General features: G+C 43.2%; 2 protein-coding genes across 2 annotated transcripts in view; one reads left to right on the top strand and one right to left on the bottom strand.

Annotated features, from left to right (window-relative positions):
* The first annotated feature begins 327 nt into the window (after window positions 1–327).
* rrp12 (ribosomal RNA processing 12 homolog) lies at window positions 328–10747 on the top strand. Its single transcript, XM_086181541.1, has 34 exons — window positions 328–570; window positions 1566–1795; window positions 1889–1972; window positions 2074–2150; window positions 2230–2335; window positions 2599–2715; window positions 2805–2943; window positions 3014–3141; window positions 3224–3322; window positions 3410–3501; window positions 3574–3685; window positions 3805–3905; window positions 4365–4479; window positions 4713–4855; window positions 4933–5054; window positions 5141–5205; window positions 5292–5454; window positions 5539–5693; window positions 5774–5841; window positions 5939–6032; window positions 6104–6262; window positions 6365–6445; window positions 6551–6656; window positions 6919–7026; window positions 7101–7258; window positions 7339–7430; window positions 7998–8153; window positions 8235–8404; window positions 8489–8593; window positions 8669–8715; window positions 8799–8877; window positions 8955–9022; window positions 9105–9187; window positions 9275–10747. Exons 1-34 carry the CDS (start codon window positions 432–434, stop codon window positions 9375–9377), a joined length of 3864 nt encoding a protein of 1287 aa, XP_086037667.1. The 5' UTR covers window positions 328–431; the 3' UTR covers window positions 9378–10747.
* Window positions 10748–10798: 51 nt separating this feature from the next.
* Window positions 10799–24911, bottom strand: part of antxr1d (ANTXR cell adhesion molecule 1d) — a 31937-nt gene continuing 17824 nt past the window's right edge. Inside the window, exons 10-18 of the mRNA XM_086181542.1 lie at window positions 24208–24306; window positions 23906–23975; window positions 19036–19114; window positions 18703–18798; window positions 18574–18612; window positions 17893–17991; window positions 17652–17816; window positions 17476–17556; window positions 10799–11869 (exon numbers count right to left, since the gene is read on the bottom strand). Coding sequence (XP_086037668.1) covers window positions 11588–11869; window positions 17476–17556; window positions 17652–17816; window positions 17893–17991; window positions 18574–18612; window positions 18703–18798; window positions 19036–19114; window positions 23906–23975; window positions 24208–24306 — 1010 coding nt within the window. The 3' untranslated portion in view covers window positions 10799–11587. The remainder of the gene's footprint in view (window positions 11870–17475; window positions 17557–17651; window positions 17817–17892; window positions 17992–18573; window positions 18613–18702; window positions 18799–19035; window positions 19115–23905; window positions 23976–24207; window positions 24307–24911) is intronic.

The raw sequence follows: 24911 nt of genomic DNA on the forward strand, positions 1-24911 counted from the left end.
ATTTTATTTCTCTGTTTTTATTTTTCCATGTAAAATATGGACTTCAAGGGTCTTCTAATTAACCAACTGAGACAATTTATGAAGGAAACATTAGTTGAACTTCTCACAAACCCATTGACTCATGATAAGTGATTTCAAATAAATATGGATATTTTCAAGGGTCTTCAACCATAATCTAGTTTGGGGTTTGTCCGAAACCTCAGATTAGGATTTGTAAGATAAACAGGGATGTTCAAATATAATCAATTCTACTTTAAGAGATTAGTATATTTGTAGAGCATAAATTGTGTAAATCGTCACAATCAGATATCTGTGGGTAATGTATTGCGCCCTCTGCTGGTAAAACCAAATCAACTCAAAGTGACGTCATCCGCTGAGCGACAGAGTCAGCTGGAGCAGAGAAGGCAACGTGATATTTTTCAACCCCGAAAATGGTGAAATCGGGGAAGCTTCGGTCTGGGGCAGGGTCCAAACTCAAGCGATGGAAGAAGGGGCACAGCAGCGACTCGAACCCGCAGACGAGTCGTCATCGCCAGGCTGCTAAAAGCCGTTTCTTCAGCCGACCCACCGGTGAGTTCCCCGTTACACGTGGGTCTCCGGGTGGAGCTAGCGTTAGCAGGTATAGCCTTTAGCACAACATAAATTTCGTCATGAAATATCCAAGTAACCAGCAGCTAGGTTATAAACAGATAACTTCGTTAAGCGTTTTCTTCTGGGTTTTATTGAAAACATTAGCATTTTAGCTTGTTAATATTAACCATTAGCGTGAATGTGTAGTTTTGGTCCCTCACTGTCCGTCATCCAATGTGTCGTGTTGTCATCGCCCTCCCCGGTGTTACCTTTAATCTTCATGTGTTGTTAACATAGTCTGGTTTGTTTATTATTCAGTAACTAGTGGGTATGTGAATATGTAATTATGTGTGTAGGCCAAACTATCAGGACTCCTAAATTTAGAATTATTCCACTGCCATACAACCTCCTTATAAATAAACATTGATTTAATTCACTTTTATCCCCTACAGTGTCAGTTATAGTGCATGTTATTATATTTTTGGGGGCAGAGTTTAATTGCTGATGTTCAAAAGGGTCCCGCATGAGTAGTTTAGAAAAGCTTAGAATTTGAAATAGATTTTTAGTGTAAATTTGTACATGCAAGGTGAAAAATGTATGTATAAATTAACAATTTGATCTCTCAATTTCATTGGACTAAAAATACAGGACAGTCACGATCATATTCCAGTCAGTGATTGCTGGATAATCTGTCAAACTCACTGACATTTTCTGCGCTCTTGCCGTGTTCATCCAGCTGCTCTTTACTTTGTTTTAGGGATTTTGTAGCAACTAAAACCTGTGTTATGTCCCCATAAATCTTTTGAGCCACTAATCTTAAAGAGAGACTTGTTGTTCTGGAGTACAAAGTAAAAACAAAAGTGTCTCTAGTTTAAATAGGTAGCAATGTGGTGTGTGTTCATGGTGTGTCTAGCTTCCAAAATCGAAATGTCATTCTAAAATGTTTTATGGGTGACTCATTGAATTCTGAAAATGTGTCTTGTCTGTCCCTACAGGGAAGAGTGATCTAACCGTCGATGCTCTGAAGCTCCACAATGAGTTGCAGACGGGTCCTCTGGAGCTTGGCGCAGGCAGCCACAAAGATGCCTGTATGGAAGCTGAGCCCGATCAGGCGTTATCAGACAGAACCTCGGGCACCTTCCTCAGTGGCCTGTCAGACTGTTCTAACCTGACCTTCAGAAAGGTGCAGCGCTTCTGGGAGTCCAATTCTGCTGCTCACAAAGAGGTGGGTGATGCTGCATGTCAGTCTGCCTGTATTCCTACACGCTGCTTCTGATGACCTTCATTAATTGTTCTCATTTCCTAACCTGTATGTCAGATCTGTGCGGTGCTTGCAGCTGTGACTGAAGTTATTCGTAGTCAAGGAGGGAAGGAGACAGAAACAGAGTATTTTGCTGCTCTGGTAAGTGCTGAATTTTTATGTGCTGTATATGTCAGAATATTGCCAAACAAAAGCTTAATTGAAAAGGGGTCTTCAAAAGTAGCGTGTCTATGCTTCTTTAGATGACAACCCTGGAGGTAGTGGACTCGTCAGAGTCGCAGGCCGCGGTGGCGTACCTCCTCAACCTGATCATGAAAAGGTGTTAAACCTCATCTCGAAAACAAAAAAAGGGTTTAGACTCAAAACGGTTGTCTGACTGCTGTGTGTTTTGTTCTCAGGGTTCCCGCTCCAGTTCTCATGTCCAAGTTCTCAGACACCACGAAGGCTTTGATGGATGTCATGTCCAAACAGGCCACATCAGAAACTGCCTCTGCTCTCAGATGGGTGAGTAGAATTGTCTCATGAATCAATGTACTTGGACCTCCTGTGGTCGGTGGGGTGTGTGATCAGGTGTGAGGGTGAACTGGGGGAAATGGCGTGATCCTTCCATGTATTGAAAATCTTCGGCATCAGGTGGGGGGGGGGGGTGTCAATGACTCCGACTACAGCTTAGTAGGATAAATTGCAGATGTATTGGGGATTGGGGAGAAAGTTGAGTTAAAATTTTAGAAAAAGATTGACGCATGTCTTTTTTTGCCCATTAATAGATCCTATCCTGCCTGGCCACTCTTTTGAGGAAGCAGGAAGCATCTGTTTGGTCGTACCCATCCACTCTCCAGGCTTACCACGGCCTGCTCAGCTTCACTGTGCACAGCAAACCAAAGGTCCACCTCATGGCCATCTGAAAAGCAATACATATAAAATACAGTAAACATAAAGTAAAATCATGGCCGTATTTAATTTGTGCTCTCAGGTGCGTAAGGCAGCACAGCAGGGCGTCTGCTCTGTTCTCAGAGGAAGTGACTTCATGTTCTCAGATAAAGCTCCTGCCCACCATCCTGCTGCAACGACCACAGCTAAATTCTGCATCAAAGAAATGGAGCAGGCGGGAGGTAAGACTGGACATAGCGCGCAGCATGTGTGTGTCTGGGTGTAAATAGTTAACGTGTGTTTCTCCCTCAGGCAGTAAAGAGGACACCACCACGCTTCATGTGCTTGGTCTCCTGAAGGAGTTGATGGTGACGTTTCCTCTGGGAGCTGTCAAGCCCTGTTGTGAGACACTGCTCCGAGTGATGACGCTCAGCCATGTGGTGAGACACACTCATCTGTGTCACTAGGTGTTCACATAAACACACACATTCCCAAAGTTTTATTGTGTGTTTCTGTGTGTAGCTGGTGACGGCAAGCGCCATGCAGGCCTTTCACAAGCTGTTCAGTGGGAAGCCCAATGCTTCAACTCTCTCACCAGAGCTCAATGCACAAATCATCACGGTGAGAGAGCGTCACTTTAGTCACGTTGAGATTTGGCATGGAATCAAATTACTCATCGTCCTTGCTCCTCCTCCTCCTCCTCATCAGGCGCTGTACGACTACCTGCCCAGTGAGAATGACCTGCAGCCTCTGTTAGCTTGGCTCGCCGTCATGGAGAAAGCACATGTTCACTTGTCAGGGTAATGTACGCTTCCTAACTAGCCTTCTTACTGTTAGCCAATCACGTTTTCTTATGCAGTCTGTTTGTCTAGTTTGCAGAGCTCTCTGAGTTTGGGTCACCTCCCTCGCCTCTTCTCTACCGCCATGTCCTGCTTGTTGTCGCCACACACACAGGTGGTCTCCATGGCGACCAACACACTCAAGGTAAAGTGGTATTTTACACAGCTCAGTGTATTTCTAACTTCATTTAGCAGGTTATTTCATGGATTGTGAACCTTTTTTTTATATAGCTTCGTGAATATTGATGCATTTGTGTGTTTCAGGAGCTGTTGACGGTGTGTGTGGCTCCTCACGTGGAGGAAATGGGCACAATAACAGCCACCGCCTCGACAGGGAACCCCTCTTATGTCTGCAAGATGTTTCGGTTAGTTCCCAAGCTAATCCTTTTTTTCCCTTTACATGCTAAAGGAACATTTAAACTTTTGGGGGATGACTATTACTGTCCATCCTCCCCAGTGCTAGACAAGAAGATAGATACCATCCTGTCCTCCATGCTGCATTAAGAGATCCACAGAGATCATCTGACTCCTAGTTGGCTTTAGAAGCAGCAGTCACTCTTCTAGTCCTTTGTTAATTGAGACAAAATGGTTTTGGAGAAAAGAGTAATATATGGCTTCCGACAAAGTTATGCTTATGCTTTACACGCACGACCATTCTTTGAGCGAAGCCATCAGCCAGCTGGTCTCAGCTCCCTTATGCAGCACAGAGGAGAGAAGGGGATCTATCTTCCTGCCTGGCACAAGGGACAATAACTGTATTTTCCAAAATGCTGGCTTCATAGAAATACCCATTATGCCATTTTGTGTTTCTGTTTGTGGTCCAGTATCATAGAGGAAGGTTTGTCCTATCGCTTCCATGCCTCCTGGCCATTTGTTTTGCAAGTTCTTGGTTGCTTCTACAGAGTGGCTGGGAAACAGGCTCACCCCATCATGACCAAGGTACAGTGATGCTTCTCTCGATGAGAGGAAGGCAACCCCCCCCCCTTTTTTTAAATTCAAATGAACTCTTAATGTAGCGAACCAACTGTCCCGCGTTTATTTGCTCCAAATCAGTTGATGGAAACTCACCTAATTCACATATCCAAAGTTCTGTTAAAATTTGCTTGATGATTAAATCATTACTTGGGACGGTGAAAGGACGAGTCCAACATCCTGTGTTATTTCCTGAACAGTCCCTGCAGTCTCTGGCAGACCTGCGGTCCACTCCTCATTTCCCCTTCAGCGGCGAGTTGGATTTGGCTGTGGGCGGAGCCGTAGAGAGCATAGGGCCTGAAGTTGTCCTGAGTGCTGTTCCTCTCAAGATCACTGGCTATGAGTAAGTGCTCCTACAAGGACACCCAAGTATTCTTAGTCTGTGTTTTTCTCATCATCTGTGTTGTTACTCTTCCTCAGTGATGACCTGGAGTTTCCCCGCAGCTGGCTGGTCCCAGTCATAAGAGATCATGTGAAGAACACTCAATTGGGCTTCTTCAACTCATACTTCCTCCCTCTTGCCTCGACACTCAAACAGAGGGGTAAATCCAATGTGTGACGCACCACATGAGATTGCCAGGGTTCCCTCTCGTTTGTGTTGACTGACAACTCTCGTCCTGTGTTGTAGCTGAAGAGTTGGAGCAGTCTGGACAGAAACTGGAGGCCAAAGTCTATCAGACCTTACAGCTTCAGGTACTTGGTCCTGGTGGACTTTCTGATCCTGAGAAAGACTTAAAAGAGGAAAAAAAAAAAATTCACTAAATGTGTGTCTGTCTCAGATATGGACCATGCTGCCTGGGTTTTGTACTTGTCCCACGGATCTTCTGGTGTCCTTTAAAGGCATTGCCCGCACACTGGGCATGGCGATTAATGAGCGCCCAGACCTGAGACTCACTGTATGCCAGGCTCTCCGGACCATTATCAACAAGAGCTGCAAGACTGGTTGGTAGCAGAGACAGAATAACCCTGATCCAGCTGAGCCAGGACCTTTATTGTGTGTGTGTGTGTTTTTGTATGTGTGTGCAGAGGAGGAGAAGGCAGAAGTGGGTCGCTTCTCTAAGAACTTCCTTCCCATCCTGTTCAATGTGTACAGTCAGCAGCCAGCAGCAGGAGAGTCGGGCGCCTACAGGATGGCCATCCTCGACACCATCAAGGTCTATTTGACCGTCACTGAAATGCAGGTCAGTTGTGTAAAATATTAAAAAAGATGAGCTTTTGCGATGACCTTTTTAAAATGACCAATCAAACCACTGATTTGTAGATGACCTTCACGTTCCTTCAAAAAGCAACAGAGAGATTGAGTAGCACAGACAGCACAGAGTTCACACGGTAGGATGCCAATATGGCTTCATTCGTATCTATTTCCTGCGCACTTCCTCGTGTGCTCATATTCTTTTTCCTTTTCGCTCTGTCCTCCATCTCTCAGGTTGTCAATGATGGACCTTGTGGTTGCCATGGCACCCTTCTTGGATCAGGTCACCATGACAAAGACATTTGAACTGATCAGGACCTATTTGGAGGTATGGAGGTGAATATTTGGTTGCCCGGTGGTGTTGAAGTATCTTTTATAAATGTGTATTCATTTGCTCAGACCAAAGAGCCGGGCATGCAGAAGAAGGCGTACCGCGTCCTGGAGGAGATGTGCGGAGGAGAAAGAGACGAGTGCAAATTGTTTGTTGTGGCGAATCTGGAAACTCTTAAAATCATCCTGCTGGACACGCTGAAATCTGCCTCTTCACCAGCAAAGAGGGTAAGACCGATGACTCCAATCCATCCCACGTTAGATGGCGTAGACGTTTGTTTTTTGCTCAAGTGATGATTGTGGCTGACTTTTTTTTTTTTTTTTTATCAGCCAAGACTGAAATGTTTGATCCACATCGTGAAAAGACTCGGTGAAGAACACAAGGACTTCATAACGGCACTGCTGCCAGAGGTAAACACACACACACACACACACACACACACATATGCACATATACATATGCATGGAGTCACAGAAACAGAGTGCAGGGATACATCTTTGTGTTCTCTAACTCAGGTGATCATATGCACTAAAGAAGTATCTGCCGGAGCTCGGAAGAGTGCCTACACTCTGCTCGTGGAAATTGGAAATGCATTTGTTCGCTTCTGTGGGAACAAGAAAGGTAACCGTAGCTTTTGTTCTGGAGCCTTTTACCTGAGAGCTTCTGCACTGCAAAGATACATATTCTCCTCTGGACTCACTGGGAACAGTTTGTTAACCCAAAGAACCTCTACCCCCATGCCATACTGGCATGAAACTGGGTGTTGTCTCCCAGAATGGAAAAAAAACAACAACTTGTGTCCTCACATAAGTTTGAAAATACAAATTAAATTTCACAGGAACAACATGCAAGTTTTAAATCATCATATGTGTGTGTGCTTCAGATGCCCTGGAGCAGTATTTGGTGCTGGTATACGCAGGACTTACGGGCTCCGTCACCATGATCACCTGCACCGTGTTGGCACTCACTCGACTTGTGTTTGAGTACAAAGGTAGGACCTCCCTCGGTTCCCTTGTTTGGGTTTTAGATCAGAGATTCCAACTGAATTCATTCCTTTACTCTCAGACTCCATCGAGGTTTCTACCATGGAGCAGCTGCTGCACAACGTTTGTCTGCTGCTTGGATCTCGTACCAGGGAGATAGTCAAAGCTGCTCTGGGCTTCATCAAGGTCATCCTCTTCATCATGGATCCTAAGGCGCTGGCCTCACATGTCACTGTCATGGTACACACCCATCCACACTTACAGACAGTTCAAGACACCACCGGTCATCAACCTGTAACTTAAGAGCTCTCTTTTTCAAGATGGAGGGCATTGGAAACATCAAAGATGATGTGAGGAGGCACTTCAGAACCAAACTGAAGAACATCTTCACTAAGTTCATCAGGAAGTTTGGGTAAGGGCTCATCAAGGCTTTTGTGTCGACCACGCATTGAGTTGTGAAGTAATGAACATCAAGTATACCCATTTACCTGACGACAGTCACATGACACCCTTTAGTCTCACCCTTCTGTTGAATGAGGTGTTCTCGTGGAATGATTTCGTGTGTCGGGATGTGAACGCACATTTTAAGCATCATGTTTTTTTCAAATGCATGATGTCTGACCACCAAATTTTTTTTCAGTTCCTCCTCAAGCCCCCGAAACATCAAAAACCAGTCAAAGGGCAAAATCCCTGTGACAGGCACCGGTAGCAGAAGCATTCACGGGCGATGCAGTATTTCTAGTTTAAAGACCACTGATGTACTTCTTAGAAGTCCACACTGCTAATATTAACATGAGCAAAATAAAATCAGTATTTTTATGATTGCTTCAGCTGCATAGACATTTGACTTTAAAACCCGCATGCTGAAGACTGGGTGGTTCCACACTTGTTTTGTCTGAAAAACTGGATGTCTTGATAGAAGCAGATGTGCACCTCTGTATGGAATATGTGTTATAGAGAGTGTGTTGTGCTAAATCAGGTTCGAGCTGGTGAAGAGCATGCTGCCTGCAGAGCACCACAAGGTCCTTGCAAACATCCGCAAGGCTGAAGTTCGCAGTAAGAGACGGAAACAGGCAGCGGAGGAGCAGGGCGACTCAGAAAGTGAAGACCAGGCTCCTAAAGTCAAGAATGAAAGGTAAGACATTGTTCATTTCTGAGGAGAATACACACACGCAAAACCTCTCTGTCTCCTCACACACCTCCTGTTCCTCTGTAGTATTGAGGACATCCTGGCAGAGTCAGACAGTGACTTGTCTGAGGACGAAGGAAAGGTTGCTAAAGCTCAGAAGAAATCAGGGAAGCAGAAGGGACGCGCTTGGCTCAAAGAGGGAGAGGAAGATGACCCGCTCAACTTCTTGGACCCTAAAGTGTCCCAGAGAGTTCTAGGTGGGTTTCTGTCTGCTATGTTCATTCGTTCAACTACAGTGTCCTAAAGATGAGTGCAATTATAATGCACATTTTGTTTCCCAGCTACCAACCCAGAGCTGAAAAAGGGCACCAAGGTTGACCACGGCTTCAAGGTGACATCAGACGGCCGGCTGATCATCAGAGAGGAGGAAGAGGAGGATGTAAAGGGTAGGAGGACTCCTGCAGCTTAGCAGCTTTCTTCTCCATCCTTAAAATAGGGACTAATCATCGTTCTTTCCACAGATGAGGGAGAGATGAAAGATATTTTGGAGGAGGCTGGAGTGAAAAGCGTGAGTTAGAATAAGCAAGGCAGCCTGTGCTTGTTTTTTTTGCAGATGTTCATTTAACATCTTTGTATGTTTTTCACCATCAGAAAAAAATACAGAAGAGGAAGTTTAAAGATGACAACTTCGATGAAGATATGGACGTTGAACCCCAGTTGAAATATAGAGGTAAGATGGTGCCAGAGAGCTGTATGTAGTTCTGATGACATTGGCTCAACAACTCTTCATTTCTCTCTCCCTCTCAGCCGGAGGTTCAGGTATCCACAGACCACTAGGAGGCAGCAGAGAGGCAGGAGCAGACTACAAATCAAAGGTGAGTGCAGCAACGTGTTGAAAACAAGGAGCGAGATGAGCGCTGAGTGTGTTTTACTGTAACTTTAAATCTTCTGCTTCAGAAAGGAAAAGGAGATGTGAAGAAAACAGGCAAGCTTGACCCGTACGCTTATATCCCTTTGAAGAAGTCCCAGCTCAACCGCAGGTACTAGAGGCAAAATTAAACTTTAACTTTAGTTGGTTTCTGAGGAGGAAGACTTAAAAAAATGACTTTTCATTCTGTGTTTAATAGGAAACGGGCCAAACTGCAGGGCCAGTTCAAGGGTATGGTGAGAGGAGCCCAGAAGGGGGCACTTTCTGGAAAGAAAATGCAGATGAAAAAGAGGAAAGCCTGAAGAGCGAACACATGGACTTGATAGTGTACAAAATGCTCTAAAAAGTGTGTGTGTGTGTGTCTGTATGTGAAGTCGTGTTTCATGAGCACATGGAGGCGTGTAAAGGTGAATCAGTTTGTTTTTAAACTGCGTCTTCTGACTGACACTATACAGAGTTCAAATGGTCAATAATGGGCATGCATATGTGTGACTGGGTCGCAGACATTTTGAATGTGCTCTGCTTGCCAGTATGAATAGTGACTGACCCAGTTGGAACCTCATTTGGCTGTCAATACCTTAAGTGAAATCCCTCATGTAAAACCTCCCTTGTGACAAACACTCACAAATATTTGGACGTGTATGAAAGGCTGGTGTGTTACTTTGTTACTCGGTCACTTGAGGGAGCTGTCGTCTCATGGATTACAAGAGAGCTTTCAGGAGTGCATAAAATATGATTTAAATACATCATTAAAGATGTTTCTAAACTGAAAAGTATTAAAAGACTTAATAGTTCTCTGTATCAGCAGTTCATCGCTATTTACAGTCTGGACTTGAGAATTTAGTGTGACGCTGCAATATTGAGCTGTTAGACCAGGAGCCTCGTGTCAGTCATTTCCCCTGATGCACTGCAGCAAAATGAGTCACGGAGTGCCAAACACACTGTTGTGTCGAAGCAGCTGTGCACATCAATTGAGTTTCATTACCGAAATGTTTTCTGTAGAGTAAGAAATCAGACCCCTTCAGTGTTCATGTGCTCCGATTTGAATATAGAAAAAAAACACGTTTGTGTGACGTCTACAATTCTACAATCTACTGCAGTGAGATTTGATAAAAATAATTTTGCCTTAACAGAAATTTCACACCCAAAAGTGGTTTAAATATCTTTTTTACTTTGTTGCTGTCTTTACGTAGGGTTCATGTGTTCACCGAAAAACCCGGAAAAATCCGTTTACTTCAATATGGCCGTTTCCAGACCTGGAGAAGTATTTGAAACGCATACATGTCACTAAATTTACTGAATAAAACACGTGGTTCGGTTAAGAGTTATTTATATGGATACAAGTTAATATAGCAAACCATGTAGCTTGTCTTTCAATTCAGTTAAATACACGCCGGCTACATGATAGTGATTTCTCCGTTCACATAGAAACAAACATTACAGAGAGAATTATTTTCAATGTGAAATTATCCTCTAGATTTATTGGTAAAAATGTGTCTTAAGAATTTATAAATGTCTTGGACCGAAAAGTGTTTTGACAGCATGGGAAATGTAATTAGTTTGATTAAAGAATATTACCAAAAGGCAACACATTGGATCACCAAATCATATAATATCCAATTAAACAGTAAATATGTCTTTGCTTGTATTCCCCTTATCCTGCTGAAACGCCATCCACTAAGTTGTTTAATGTCTCTCATAAATATCACTGCCAAGCCTCACATAAAAAAAACAATTAGTTTATTGGAAACACAAAAAGTTGTTAATACAGAAATAATGCAAATGATCATTTCAGTCGGTAAATGCAGTATACAGGAGAACCCTGATGATACACTTAAGTGAGTTAAAGACCACAAATACATCGGAGTGTTTCCTATGAATCTACTAGGACCTTTCACCTTCCCAGAAACCCACCTGATGCCAACCACAAACCCATGCTGGTATTAAATTAAATAAAATAAGAAGGAAACTGCCCTGCAGTTGCGTTAACACCACTGAACATGTACACGAGACTAAGATATAGAAAAGGTGGAAAGATGACCCATCTGATTTACAGGAAAAGAGCTTTAGGATATAAACCAACAAGTTTGACATTCCAAGTATCTTTCATTTAATGACATTATTCAGCCCTCAACATAATAAAGCCCTGCAGAAGAAAACCCCAGAGGAAGCAAATCTGTTATTCACCTGCTAAGCCTGTACAAACAGCAACACATTTCTCTACGTGAATCCTGTTATAATTTCTATCACCTACTCGTCACTCTTCTGTCAAGATATCTTCAGGTAACTACATGCTTAACTTTTCTATCTATTGGTTTGTATTTTTAAGAAAGTACTCTGATGAAAGTCAGTAGCGGATGTTAAGGTATTTTTTGCTGTCCAGCAACAAAGCAGAGAGCCGCCATAAGAGCTCAGGGCTTCTTTCGCCACTGTCTGCCGTCACCACGTTGTCAACGTGACAAGGTTTTACATCTATCATCTGTTTAATGGACACCCCCCTCTCTCGTCTTCATCAGAGCCTGGGTGGGGGTCGAGATGGTGGAGGTCCCGGAGGCCCTGGGGGTGCACGAGTTGGGGGTGGACCTGGAGGGGGTTGCGCCACGGGAGGGGGTGCACGGGAGGGAGGCGTGGTGCGGGGCCCTCTGGATGGAGGCTTTGTACGAGGGACAGAGTTGGAGACCAGAGGTCGCTGTTCAGCAGCAGGAGGAGGAGGAGGTGAGGGGGAGTAGTATATGCGGGAGGTGTTGGTGGTGGGCTCCTCATCTTTGACCCGCTGGAAATGTATACAGCGACCCTGTAAGACACACAGATGGAGTAAATGCCACAACTGCAGATTAAAAGTGAAGATGCAGCAGTCACTGTATGACTGCGCTGACAGAGGCGAGTGTGTGTGAGGACACAGAGCTGCGTCTGTCTTCCATCCACACCTGCACCACAATAGCTGTGACACTAGCAAAGACAAGCTAGCACCACATTTCCCCTCCTCCTCCTCTCTTGATGCAGAACAGAAAACGGTTTATGTGTCTCATGTGCTCGACTTGTTGGAATATAAAAGACATTTTCAAAAACCTCACAAAAGCCCCTCAGCCTTTACCATAATTTACAATCCGGCGGAGAATGGAACGCTTCTCTTATTGTTCTCATTGAAGCTCCTCCTCTCTCTGCAAAGCATCCTGCTGCATATACATACAAACACACCACACATACACACACTTGTCTTGCTGTGTGAAGGATGGAGAGTAGGTCTCCATGTCACAGACCCTTGGTGGTCTGATTATAACACCTTATTAAACAGAGAGGCCCTAAAGTCACACAGGGGCCATTAAGAGGACCCCAAGCAGTAGTAGCTTTGTGACTGAGGGGCCCATTGTATGAGTGTGTGTATATGAGGGGTGCGTAATTGATTGGGGTCAGCCCGGTTGGGGGGGGTGCACTGACTGCTTCGGTCTTGTCGCCAGGCTGTGTTGAAAAGGCCAGTTTGTGAGCAGCAGAGCAGCAGCACAACACCAGTGAGAGCATATGGACACAATGAGAACACAAGCTCATGAATATGAGTGTGTTTGTGTGTGTGTGTGACTGTAAGCATGCCTCCACCGGAACATATGGCCTGAATGAAACCTCAGCCTCATGAATACACAGAGGAAGAGGAAGGTTAGAGAGGAAGCAGCACTAAAAACACACTTTTCTTCCACTTTTCATATGATCGTGAGTGTAAGATCGGCCTCGCTGGATGTCCCTTTGGGGGTGCATTGTCTGTTATTTCCCCTCTTGGCGATTGTTTACTTCAAACCCTCAACTTGATTTTAGGAAAAACCCTGAAACACCTCCAGCATTCCTCTTCACAACACCCCACGAATCTCTTTCCAAGCCCCTCCAAGACTTATCCCTGAAAGCTGTAAGTTCCACTGGAAAGTGCACGCGCGCGCACAAACACACACACACACACTTTTGTAGCTATTATAGTCAAAGAAAATGGAGGATAGAGCAAAGATGCACATTTGACCTGACAGCTCTGCTTGTCACCTCACGTGATACAGCGATACACTCACGCGCATCACACACACAAGTTCAAAATGCTCGCAGAATAAACTGCACAGACACAAAAACCTCCAAAATTAATAAAAGAAAGGACGTCTTGATGAAAGACTTCACGTAATCTCTAATGCACGCAACAGAAGATGAGTGAAACTGAAGCAGCGAAATGGAATGCAGCCCTCATTAATTGTATTATCTGCACTGGTGCTTTTCCTGTTGTGTCATGTCAAAATGTCCTCCATGAGAGTGTCATGAAAACAGTTCTTGGAATTATTCTGTTTCGATCTGATGTTGCTGTTGGTTAAACTTCTCAGTTCAGTGGTGACTTGGTATGAGATTGTTGAGTCACTTTGCAAATCTTTGAGTATAAAGTAACACTGAATCTCAGGGGGTGGTTAAACACTGAGAAAATGTGTTTTATCAAATCAGTCATTCACAGAGGTGTTAGCAGGGAAGAAGAGCGGTGCTGCATTAGTGTGTGTGTGTGTGTGTGTGTGTGTGTGTGTGTGTGTGTGTGTGTGTGTGTGTGTATGGGCACGGAGGAATGGTGGCCGCCCTCTGGTCGCCGCTGTGCTGTGTGACGAGGCCATCACAGCCATCAGCTCTGGGGACAAAAGAAGGGAATCTCTTCTGTCACAATATGGCTCGTGGCCTTTAAACTCCCCATCTGTTTGTGTGACGCTCACTCAGGAGGGCTGACACACAACTTACAGTGACACACACACACATATACACAGAGTGCAGACACATGAAATGCAAAGGGAGAGTGTGGCAGGAACTGGCAGCCTGCTGATGGCCGCTTGCAGAGGCAGTGAAGTAGGAGTAATGTGGGGAGAAAGCAGGACAAGCTCCTCCTGAGATGCTGGTCAACAATCTGCACGGAGACCTTTTCTCGTTATTGATGTGCTTTTTGCCATCTTCTAGGGCGCTTTGTAATCCAGACGTAATGTTTGTCATTACAGAGAAAACTTTCCTGTTAGCAGCCAAAGCCGAGGTGCAAAGTAAAAAGTACAAATACCTTATTGCTGTATTTTAAAAGATCTGCTGAGTATTTCTTGAGTGTTCATTTTCTCACAGCTTTCAGACAATACAAATATCTGCTCTGTCTACTTCTTACATCTACAAAACAGTCATTTTATTTCTTCTGCTCTTTGACAGAATTATCATTTATCACCAAGGCCAAGAAAATTCAGAGATTAGTGTTGTTTGTTTGAAAAAAACAACAACTATATGGCTGATTTTTACTAATCATGGTGGGGTGGATGTAGCACAGGCCAAGGAAGAACCCATTACATTTTGGGGCAGATCCATACTCAATAACCCAGCAAAAAAACGCATTTGTTTTTACATTGGGTTTGGCTGAGATCTATTCTGAGTGCATACCTCCAACAAGGCAACATCAGCAAAATCCAATGGAAAAAACAAAACAAAACTGTTTTTTGCTATGTTTAAAATGTCTGCCCCAAAATATACCCCTCCACCAAGTTTAGAGGAATTTGGCCTCATTGTTTTTATGTTATCCTGCTACCAGTCAGACAAACAGAAAAGACCTCCTGGATCCTTTTAAAGCCTCATTAGAGCTAAAGTGCATTCTCATGATCGATCTTCTGTTGACATGAAAACTAATGGAATCAAGTTAAATGGTCATTAAATTATGAAGATAGAAATGTTTTTCAAAAGGCTACATTTATACTCCGAATGCATTTCTGAGGCTGAATGTTTCACTTTGGTGAAGAAATAGGTTGATTCACCAACTTAACTCATTCAGTGCAGTACTTCCACTTCTACTAGTAGGGAATTTTGTCCCCTCTTGTCTGTGGCAGCGAGTGTTGAAAAGTAAAACATTCGTCTAATTGTGGTATCGGCACAGAAACCCAGTTGCTCTAGTTGCACTGGGGCAGAACATTTTAAACGACGCCTCATCTGTCAGAGTTTCACGCTTCTGCAGAGATACTTGACATTATTTTTGACTGACAGCGTTCCTTGACGAGAGGTCAGTGTCGCCTTTCATGGCTGATATGGCTATTAGCACAATTCTTCTCTCACTTCACCACTAAAGCGCCCGCCCCCCTCCCGCTTCTTTCTGTGTGAAGAGCAGCGTTTTATTTTCCTCAGTTAATGGCGCATGAAGGGAGTTGTGGGGGTCATCTCTGTGAACTGTGGCTGACAAAGACTCTGGAAACTTCCATCCGCACACAGATGAATTGTGCTGCTTTACAGAAAAGTCTCAGATGCAAACTGGTCATGAAAAAAATGATGAAGACCACTTTTACAGACTCCAGATACAGTAGACACACATGAACACACGCACACACACACACACACACACACACACACACACACACACACACACACACACACACACACACACACACAGACATTCTGACTGTAACCATGCAGTGTCCTATACAAGGAACAAATCAATAAATTTGTCAGTTATGTGACTTTTAGCAATGGAAGTGACAATGAAGCCATTTACAACAGAGCAGATGTTTCACCATGACAACCAGTATGATGATGAAAACATGTCTGTGGGGTTATGGGGTACATTACAATGGGCCAAGGTTAGATAACGGCAGCCGCTCTGCTCCTTCCAACCGTGTCACACAATGATGTCACGGTGAAAGACTTCCCAGCAGCGACGGACAAACCAAAGTATGTGAGGAGTTTCACAGGAAATCCAGCACATAAATCCTGTTCTTGCCTTATCAATAAATCATTTTTATCAATAAATAGTAAAAAATATTCTTTCATAAACATACCTTTAAAGTAAAGAGGGAGTGTATAACTTGAGAGAGTTACTGGGAGTGATACAGAAGAAGCTTCAACAATGGCTGCTTTGATGAAAAGAGGCGCATGAGAAGCTCATTCACTCACTGTGTGTGTGTCAGTGTATCCGTGTGTGTTTGTGCATGTGTGTCTAAACAGTACTAAGCTCCTATTAAGATTTTATTGAACATGTTTCTCTCTGACACGCGTTGTCTTCATGCAGTGTGACGGAGAGAAAGAAGGCAGATGTTTTCTGTCTCTAAATGTGGGCACACACAGACAGGGAACTATCCGACGGGCTCTTAAAATGCTGTAAATGGTTGTCGTCCACAACACAATCCACAAAATTACAAGTAATTATAGTTAGTATCAGTCATTATGCCTGTTTTTGGTGAACACGCTGTCATTTTGTTTTAGATGCAGATTGTGACAGCCTTCTTGCCTATGTGGGCCTGATCTTGTTTTTGTGCTGATCCTCTCTGCTTTCTTGCAGGCTGGAGTGGGTGGAGTCACTTAGTCTGACTGGAGGCACCTGGCCGGTCTCCCTGGAGGCATTTAGGTGGTGGCTGTCAGTCTGCGTACCTCCCTGCTCCTGAGCACAAGTCTGCTATCAGCTCCCGGACGAAGGGGTTTTGTTTGACTGGTTTCTGCCAGGTAAACATTTTAGGTTTTATACATGACAACACCTACACCAGTACTTATCCACTCATACATCAGCAGACACACTGATAAATTTCATACCACGGGATTTAGGTCATGACAGATTAAGGGGTGACTTCGGTGTTTCGTTTTGTTATTTACAACCAAAAATGATCAAAATTATTTGTTTCATAAGGAATTTGTCCTGTCAAACCTGCCACTGGAAATGAAATGGAAACAAGAAAGGTATCTGATCGTTTCAATCATGATGTCAGACATGATTACATTTACATGGACATCAGTCTTCTGAAATTAACCTGATTGAGGCAATAGTCTGGATAAGACATACAATAAAATGAAGGCCTGTGAAATGGTCTTCACTTGATTGCATTATTCAAATGTGTTGAAGACATGTTTACACCTAAATCAAAATATGATTTTTTTTTCAGCACCTCATGCTTTATGGCACATCTTTAGCTTCCAGTGAGTGTTGCAAAGTTGGTTCAAACACAATTTACTGTATAAACAGTGATAAAGCACATAAAAAAATACAAAATACACATACCTTCTACCACATACAAAAATGTGGTAGAAGCACAACAGCTTCAGGTAGAGATGTTAAATGGACGAGCGTCTTCAATCATTAGTCTGACTGCTCTGTGACAGGAATATTCAATGAGCAACTCAGGATTTAAAATAAGGTCTGTTTGAAAGTAGTCAATAATAATAATCTGGGTCCATCAGTGATGAAAGCAACTACTTCCTGTGGATAAACTTTACCAAACGTATCTACTTGCAGCTGATTCGGGTTTCCAGACCATTGCGTCGTTCAAAGATTCAAACAGTTTCGTGTCGATGAAGCATTTTGACCCATAAATGGCAAAATAAGATCCAGGTTGAAAAATGCAAGAATTCTACTTGAAGTGAAACATGAATGCTGTTGAGAGGTGGGCTCACCTGGTCTCCAGGCTGCGGTCTCATCAGAGATACCTGGTCATATCCTCTCCTAAATAGAGCCCACAGAGCGTCGAGCTTCCCCTGGGGGACGCACACGGATATAATGAATTCTAACAAACTAACACGGTCAGGTTAAGATATAATGAAGGACTATAGTTCAGTAAAAAAGGTCAGACCTTGATGGGTGTGTACCATCTCCGTTGCTGTGCGGGGCGGCGGGGTGGTTTTCGAGGCTTTGGCTCAAATGGTTCAAATTCCTGCTCTGGCATCTTTACAACAGCATTTTTAGGTTTGTCCAGCTTAGCCCCTTCCTCAGTGGAGCCCTTCTCCCCCCATCGTACCTAAGAATGATGAAAGCTTTGCTAAAATCTGCTCAGTTTTTTTGAGGAGAGTTGCAAATGTTGCATGTGTGTTTACCTCCATCCGCTTGATGCCGCCAACTCCTCGACCACCATAATAGGAGGCGTCCACTGTGGGCCACCTCTTCTTGGGCATCCCATCCTCATCGTCAGATTCCTGTAAAGAAAACCTCCATTAAATTAAATGTTAATATACTTCACTCAAAACAGTACTTCGCCTTTCAAGAAATCACTAATGGGCATCTTGAGCCGGGAAGATCTCTCCTGTGTCACTACTTTGTGATTCCAGAAGGAGGAGCCTGCCATGTATATTTAGCCTGAAGCTAATGATGCCTGATGACTAACAAACACAACACTGTCCAAAAATGTCAGATTAAAAACTCTTAAGTGCATGATCTGGTGTAAACCACGTCTTTTTTTAACCAGCCATATGCTCAGTTATCCACAAGCACTTTGATTTAAGCTAAACACATGCATTTTTTGGCAGTTTCTGCTGTTAGCAAGAGTTGTCATTAGCTTCGAGCTAAATATACAAAGCTGGCTCTTTTTGAATCCTGGAGTCCCAGAGATGTGATGCTGGAAGGAACATATTGGTGAGCTCAAGATATCTATTTGTGAGTACTGGAAAGGACAAATACACTTCTTAGGTAAAGTATCACTTTAAAATAAAAACAGCATTGAATTGCCACAATTAAAGAGAAAAAACACAAGTCACACCCTCATATAGCAGACCACTTACAGGCTCTGGAGGAGGAGGTGGTGGAGGTTCCTTTATTACCTAAAGATTAAGAAAAAATTCAAACTCAATATAAATGGAACAAAACACAAGTCCTTTATAAATGACCAAAAAAATGAATTGGGGACTTACCACGGTGCAGCAGAGAGGCCAAAACCACCACATCAGCAGCACAGCCAACAGCAAAAACACCACCAGCAGTGAAATCAGAACGATGGTGCCGTCAAACTACATGCAGAAACACAAAACGACAGGATGAAGATTCAGACAAACTCAAATACAATAGAAGAGAAAAAAGTGAAAGGAAAAAGTACTCACAGCCTCCTCTGATGACAGACAGAGGAGACGTCAGAAAGGAGAAAGGAAGAAGACTAGAGGAAATAAAAGGGTTTAAAGAAACACTTATTTAACGATGGCAGCAAGCCAGAAGGTACAATTTTGCGTTAAAGTGGACTGTGTACTCACACATTCAGTAGTTGTGATGTGCACTGAGCTGGTGATGTAGGAGAGGCCCTCGTTCATGCTCACCTGCAGGTAGATCACCCTGCAAGACATCGACACTCATGACACATTCCTCGACACAGATACGCATCAGGCTCGCTTGAATGCACATCTGCCTGCATGCCCATATATTTTGATATTGGGACTACTGTAGAAGCGTGCCCGAGGTGGTGAGCACATTCCTTCATGTCCGTACTAGCATACAAACATGCTGACATGGACACAAAGCCGAAATCCTTCAGGGGGCAGGGGAGTTCTCCACCCACAAAAAGAATCTCCTCTGTTAGGATCTGACCCAGACCTCTGAGGCGGAAACCACAAATAGCTAAATGACTTCTTATTCCTCAGGGTTAAGAGCTGTTATCTGCTGCTGGGACAGGACAGTGATAAATGGGGCAGAGATTAGAGGATTGGCTATCATATATGTTAAAATGAAACAAATAGAGGGTGGAAACGTAAGACAGCTGGACTGCAGCGCAATGTTTGGAAACAGAATAGAGAAAGGCTTCTTGTGCTGTGCTTATGGTTGGGGGGGGGGGTAGAGACAAGGGGGGCATTGAGCTCTGGGTTTAGATTTAAGCAGGGGGTGACAGGGGGGAGGTCACTGCAAGGTGGGGGGGCAGCAGAGAAGAAACAGCATGGGGGATGGTAGGAAGAGGGCCTTTCCTCTTCTAAATCCCTTCAGCACTGTCGCTCCCTTCCTTCTGAGACCCTCATCTTCACTTCCTCGCCTTCCGTCATCTCGTGCTTCCACAGACTCGGGCGAAGAAAATTGGTGGTGCAGGTGCCACTTGTATATTCTGCTTCTTCTTCTGTCCCCCCTTCCCCATTAGTCCGGCCTCCTTTCAGGCAGGCAGGGGCAACTCTGCTATCAGCTTCTCTCTGACAGACACATCTCAGCCCCTATCAATCATCATCTCGCCACTATATATGTCTTTGCCCTGCGTTTGTGTGTGTGTGTGTGTGTGTGTGTGTGTGTGTGTGTGTGTGTGTGTGTGTGTGTGTGTGTGTGTGTGTGTGTGTGCAGGAGGGGGAGTCGCATCCGGAAGGATGAAGTCAACTTAGATTTGTGTGAAAGCAACATCAATGATTTCATTATATACGACAAGGCTCGGGTGGAGGTGAGTGAGGGTCTTGGAGGTGGTACTGGGAGAGTCCCCTTAATTGAAAACAGGTCACCAGTGATGTTGTTCCATGTGTGATAAAGATTTTCAGAGCTGTAACTGATTATTTTCATGATTGATCAGTTGATTCTCTAAAATGCCACATTCACTTGTGAAAAATATGATTTGCAACATTAGTCTAAGCTAACATGCTATCTGTGTCAACACTTCCCCAGTGTGCTGGGTTGTTTGGTTATTTGATCGTGTCCATTAGGATGACAAACATTTTTAGATTGATGCAAAAAAAGTTTAAGTCGTGTGAAGTGGTCAGTTGCATGGCACCTGACAAAGTCAGTGTATCATTGCAAACGTAGGGATTTTTCAGAGCGTCGTTGCTATGGAAATGACCTTCCATCTCTGTGCTTGCTTCTTTGATGAACAGCCCAATTTCTGAACATTCACATTTGAGATTTCTTCGTACTTTTGTCAGTTGTGTTCAATCTCAAATCGATGATGGAAATTGACTTTTATGGTTTAAACTTTAAAATTGTATGAAAATGGGGACAAACAACTAAACTATAGTTGAACCAAAATGTATTCAAATGGTTTACTCTGTCCAACCACTCCATCATATATTCCATCTTTTTAAGTGAGCTAGTGCAGTTTCAGAAGCAGTTCTGCACCTCAAGCACCGACTTCCTGTGAATGCACATCTAACCCACTCCTCCTCTTTTGTTTCTACACCCCTCCTCCCACCCTTTTTTTCTTTTCCTGGTTCTTCTGCTGCTTCCTTTTCTTCATCTTGAGGGGTTTCCCTGTCTGAACACTGCCAGAACTACAACTAAGCCTCAGACTAAATGGTTTCAGGCATCTTGTCAATGGTTGGTCCTTTCGAGTGAGCAGTAAATTAAAACAAAAGCAGTAGCATACTTGAGAAACTGGGGGTAATGAAAGTTTTACTAGTATTTAAATTAAATATAAAGCTAAAATCTGCATAACTTGGGTGACGACAAGGAGAAGGTTGTGTTATTTCTGTAAATCCTTCTGATTCACAAACACCTGTCCAGCTGTCAAAGGTATTTTTGCCTCTTGACATATTTCCAAGACTGGCCATCAGAACTCTTAACTCGCCAGCCAGCTGTTGGCCTCATCTTTGGGCCCTTCAGCCATTCACAGCTGACTTCCTCCTCAGAAGTATTCAGGCTGTCAGGCAGGGCTGACTCTGCACTAATGGGATTCTTCTACATGGAAACATGCCTCCTTTAGGCACTGTTGCAGTGAGTATCGATGCTCCGTGTTCTGATCTGCGCTCAGAAGCAGAAGCTCAATGAGACACTGAGGAGAACGGCCTGAAGTTTTCAGAGAATTGGTATGACTGAGGAGTTTGTGAGCAAAATTGTCTGCTTTTGCAACTGAACTCTTCATCTGATTCTGAGTTGGATGTACATATTTACATATTCATGTGTCCTTCTCCTTGTATCTTTTTCCTACTCTTTTTTTCCATTCTACACTCCTTGTTTACTTATTTATGTCTTTGAATTGATATATGTTTCAAACTTTTGCAGCTCTAACACTGTAAATTTCCCAGTCTCGGGAGTAATGAGGGATTATCTTTTTTTTTTTTCTTTTCTTAAGCCCCCTTAACATGGCAGCAAATCTGAATTTATTTATCTAGATATCACCCAGAGGAGCTGTATGCAAGAATGAGAATGAACCAAACAAATAAGTTGAGCTCCTGAGTGTCATGATCCTTGTCTTGTTCCTGTTTTATTTTGTAGTTGGTGTCCTGTCTTCCTGTCATAACCTTACGCGTCTCACCTGTGTTTATTGCACCACCTGTGTCTCCTTCCCCCTTTGTATTTGTGTTTCCCATTATCTCTGGTTTCTTTGTGTGTGTTTGCTGCTGTTACTGGTTTTGTCTCTGTCCCTCTCGCTCCACGTTTCCTCCCTTGTGTTCCCAGCTCCTCCATGTTCCCATGTAAGTTCTTTAGTTTAGTCTGGTTTGATCTCAGTTTTGTTTGTACTTTTCATCCATCCAGGACGTAGGCCTGTTGACCACTTTATTTGATACTTTGTTTTTTTTCCCCTCCGTTTGTACTTTGAGATACTTGTGTTGTTACTTTGCCTTTTGTATATTAAATATCTTTGTTTAGAAGCCATCTACATTTGGGCCCTGTTTTCCCCACTTACAAACCGTGACACTCAGTATAAAAGGCAGCATAATATCCAACTGAGCCCCTGTACAAAATAGTCGGGACAGACATAAGAAAAGAAACTGAGAAGACACCCTTTTTTTCCTCCAAATGTTGAGAATCAAGGGGAATTTCCACATTGAAAGAAGAAAAAAAACTGATGTCGTAATGTTGAGATTAAACTTGAATTACCATTTGAAGGATAAATGAGGCCTGTCGTCGAAGTTTGTTTGGTTTCTCCTGACCAGACGTAATCTCCCACGCAATTTCTTTGACGTACTTACATTCATTAATCACCATTTAGGACCTTTTACAGAAAGCAATTCCTTGTAACTAAATCCGATTCTGAAGTAATGTAATATCACTGATTCCCGTACACAAGCCATTTTGTAGATGCAACTGTATTTACTACGGCTACGAGTTTGACTTAATTTGGAAATGTTTTTTTCTCAACATGCAAAATAATTTTCTGGAGACTTCATGGAGGAGGAGTGGGGCGGGGGTGTTGATGTTTTCTAATTAGTAGCTAAGGAGATTCTTTAATGACTGGATATCCTGTGGACAAATTCAAAGGAGCAAAAGAAAACGAGCTACTGTACGTGCATCATATTCTGCACCCTCTACCCAGGCGTAATCTCTCATCTATACCAAATAAGTGCAATAGGTGAACATGTTTCTGACATGAATGACACCCTGATGTGTGTGACTCCCAACTATGAAAAGTAGGTCTGGAGTTCATAAAACAATCCCCCAAGACTATACAGTTTAAATTCCATGTGTCACCACTTCACTTTGACATATGTAAATGGAATATAGTCTAGCGTGTCACACAATCATATATCTTCCTGCAGCCACAGCATGAAAACAAAATTCCTCTTTCTCATCTCCGAGGAATATTTCTCCATCCTTTTCTCTGGTGGACAAGACCAGCTCAAATCACACAAGAAATCTGAGTGACAGCAACAAGACAGATGATGACTGGGAGGTGTCTGAGGCTGAAGGCTGGAGTGTATAATTATGCACAGGACTGCAGGCAGCAGAGATGGGGAAGCTGCTGGGTCTTGGTCCTCTTGGAGCTCAGCCCACAGCAGAACTCTGTCTGCCCCGGCAGAAACTTCTATATCACCCTGAGCAAAGCTGGAAAGCCTTAGAGGAAACTTTACGCTGCCCCGCCGCCTCCACTCACACTTTCTCTCTCCCAATATGTCAGAATGAGATTGGGATACATCATACACACACGCGCACACACACACCCGGTTGTAGAAGTCTTCTCCAGGAGGCTCTCATTAAGTCGTGTTCCTGGGCTCTACTCCTGTTGGCCCCTTGTGATTGGTGTCTGGCTTCGTTAGCTGTGACAAACACTGATTGATCACAGACACTTGATGACTTTGGTGCTAATTTCTTCAAGGACAGCGATCTTGTGTGTCCACATCAAACTTGCACGCAGCTGACAAAGATGAGGGCTCTGAAGTTTTTGCAGCTACATAGTTGAACTGAGATTGAAAAGCTGGGAAGAAGCAAAACAGATGCGCAGCTCACCTCCCCACCTCCTCAACAACAGGAGCAGGACAGAGGAGGAAGGTATCCTCTATTCCAGCTGGTCTCTCATCTGTAGAGGGAAGAAAATCTGATTTTAGCATCTGCAGCATCTCCTACCAAGTCAAACCGGCATCATCTAAATGAGTGTAAGCATGAATCTACTGTAATTGAAGCAAGGAAAAGAAATGAATGATTAAAATCCTCGAAACATCCTGGAACTCCTAGGTGTAAGCCTCATACTTCATTAAATATACACAAGATTGTACCTTGGATATTGTCTTTGTTTTATTTGAAGAACTTACCCATAGAATGTGTATCATTGAGTTTGAAGCTGCAGAGGACCTGGTCAATGTTTCTAGCATGGAGAAACCCGTTTCCTCTCACCACAACCTGGAAACTCTCTGAGGAAGGAACAAACAAGCAACACCAATGATAGGATGACAATATTGATGGTATACACTGATCAGACTGATGCTTCCGGTCAACCTATACTTATCTAGGTTTGCATTTTATCTACAATATTCAATTTAAAAACCTCATAATTTTTGCTAAAGTCCAATGTTATTTGATGATGGTTGCACATATTTTGAAATACTAAGTTGTTTTTTTTAGCTGATATTTAACTTCTCATATCTGTTCACATTTAAGCAGGTTTTCAGTGTCAATATTTCTCTAGGATTTTGGACTTATATCATTAGCAACTGTGTTCGTATAGGGAACAGTTCAAAGTTTGCTTTGAATGCATTTTTACTCTTAGAATTCAGTTATTAGAAACAGCAAAAATAATATTTTTGTGATGTGGTTTACGAAAACCTTCACCATGTCATCTTAAACAGAAACCCTACAATCAATCATTCTGAGGATAAATTTCAAGAACAAAAACCTCTGGTATCAGAATCAGTATCAGAACTGAACAGAAAATATGTGGATCGATGTATTTCTAATAATTGGCACATTCATAATTGTGGTAGAACATATTTGTTCGAGTATTAAGAGAAAAACAAAT

This window comes from Aulostomus chinensis, chromosome 16 (assembly GCF_037954235.1).
Source record: "Aulostomus chinensis isolate RoL2024-O1b breed Wild chromosome 16, RoL_Achi_v1.0, whole genome shotgun sequence".
NCBI lineage: Eukaryota > Metazoa > Chordata > Actinopteri > Syngnathiformes > Aulostomidae > Aulostomus > Aulostomus chinensis.

Coding starts and splice junctions, on each gene's coding strand:
- rrp12 (XM_086181541.1), top strand. CDS start 432: ATGGTGAAATCGGGGAAGCTTCGGTCTGGGGCAGGGTCCAAACTCAAG. Junction 6,263..6,364: donor CCTCTTCACCAGCAAAGAGG/GTAAGACCGATG, acceptor TTTTTTTATCAG/CCAAGACTGAAATGTTTGAT. Junction 6,446..6,550: donor TAACGGCACTGCTGCCAGAG/GTAAACACACAC, acceptor TCTCTAACTCAG/GTGATCATATGCACTAAAGA.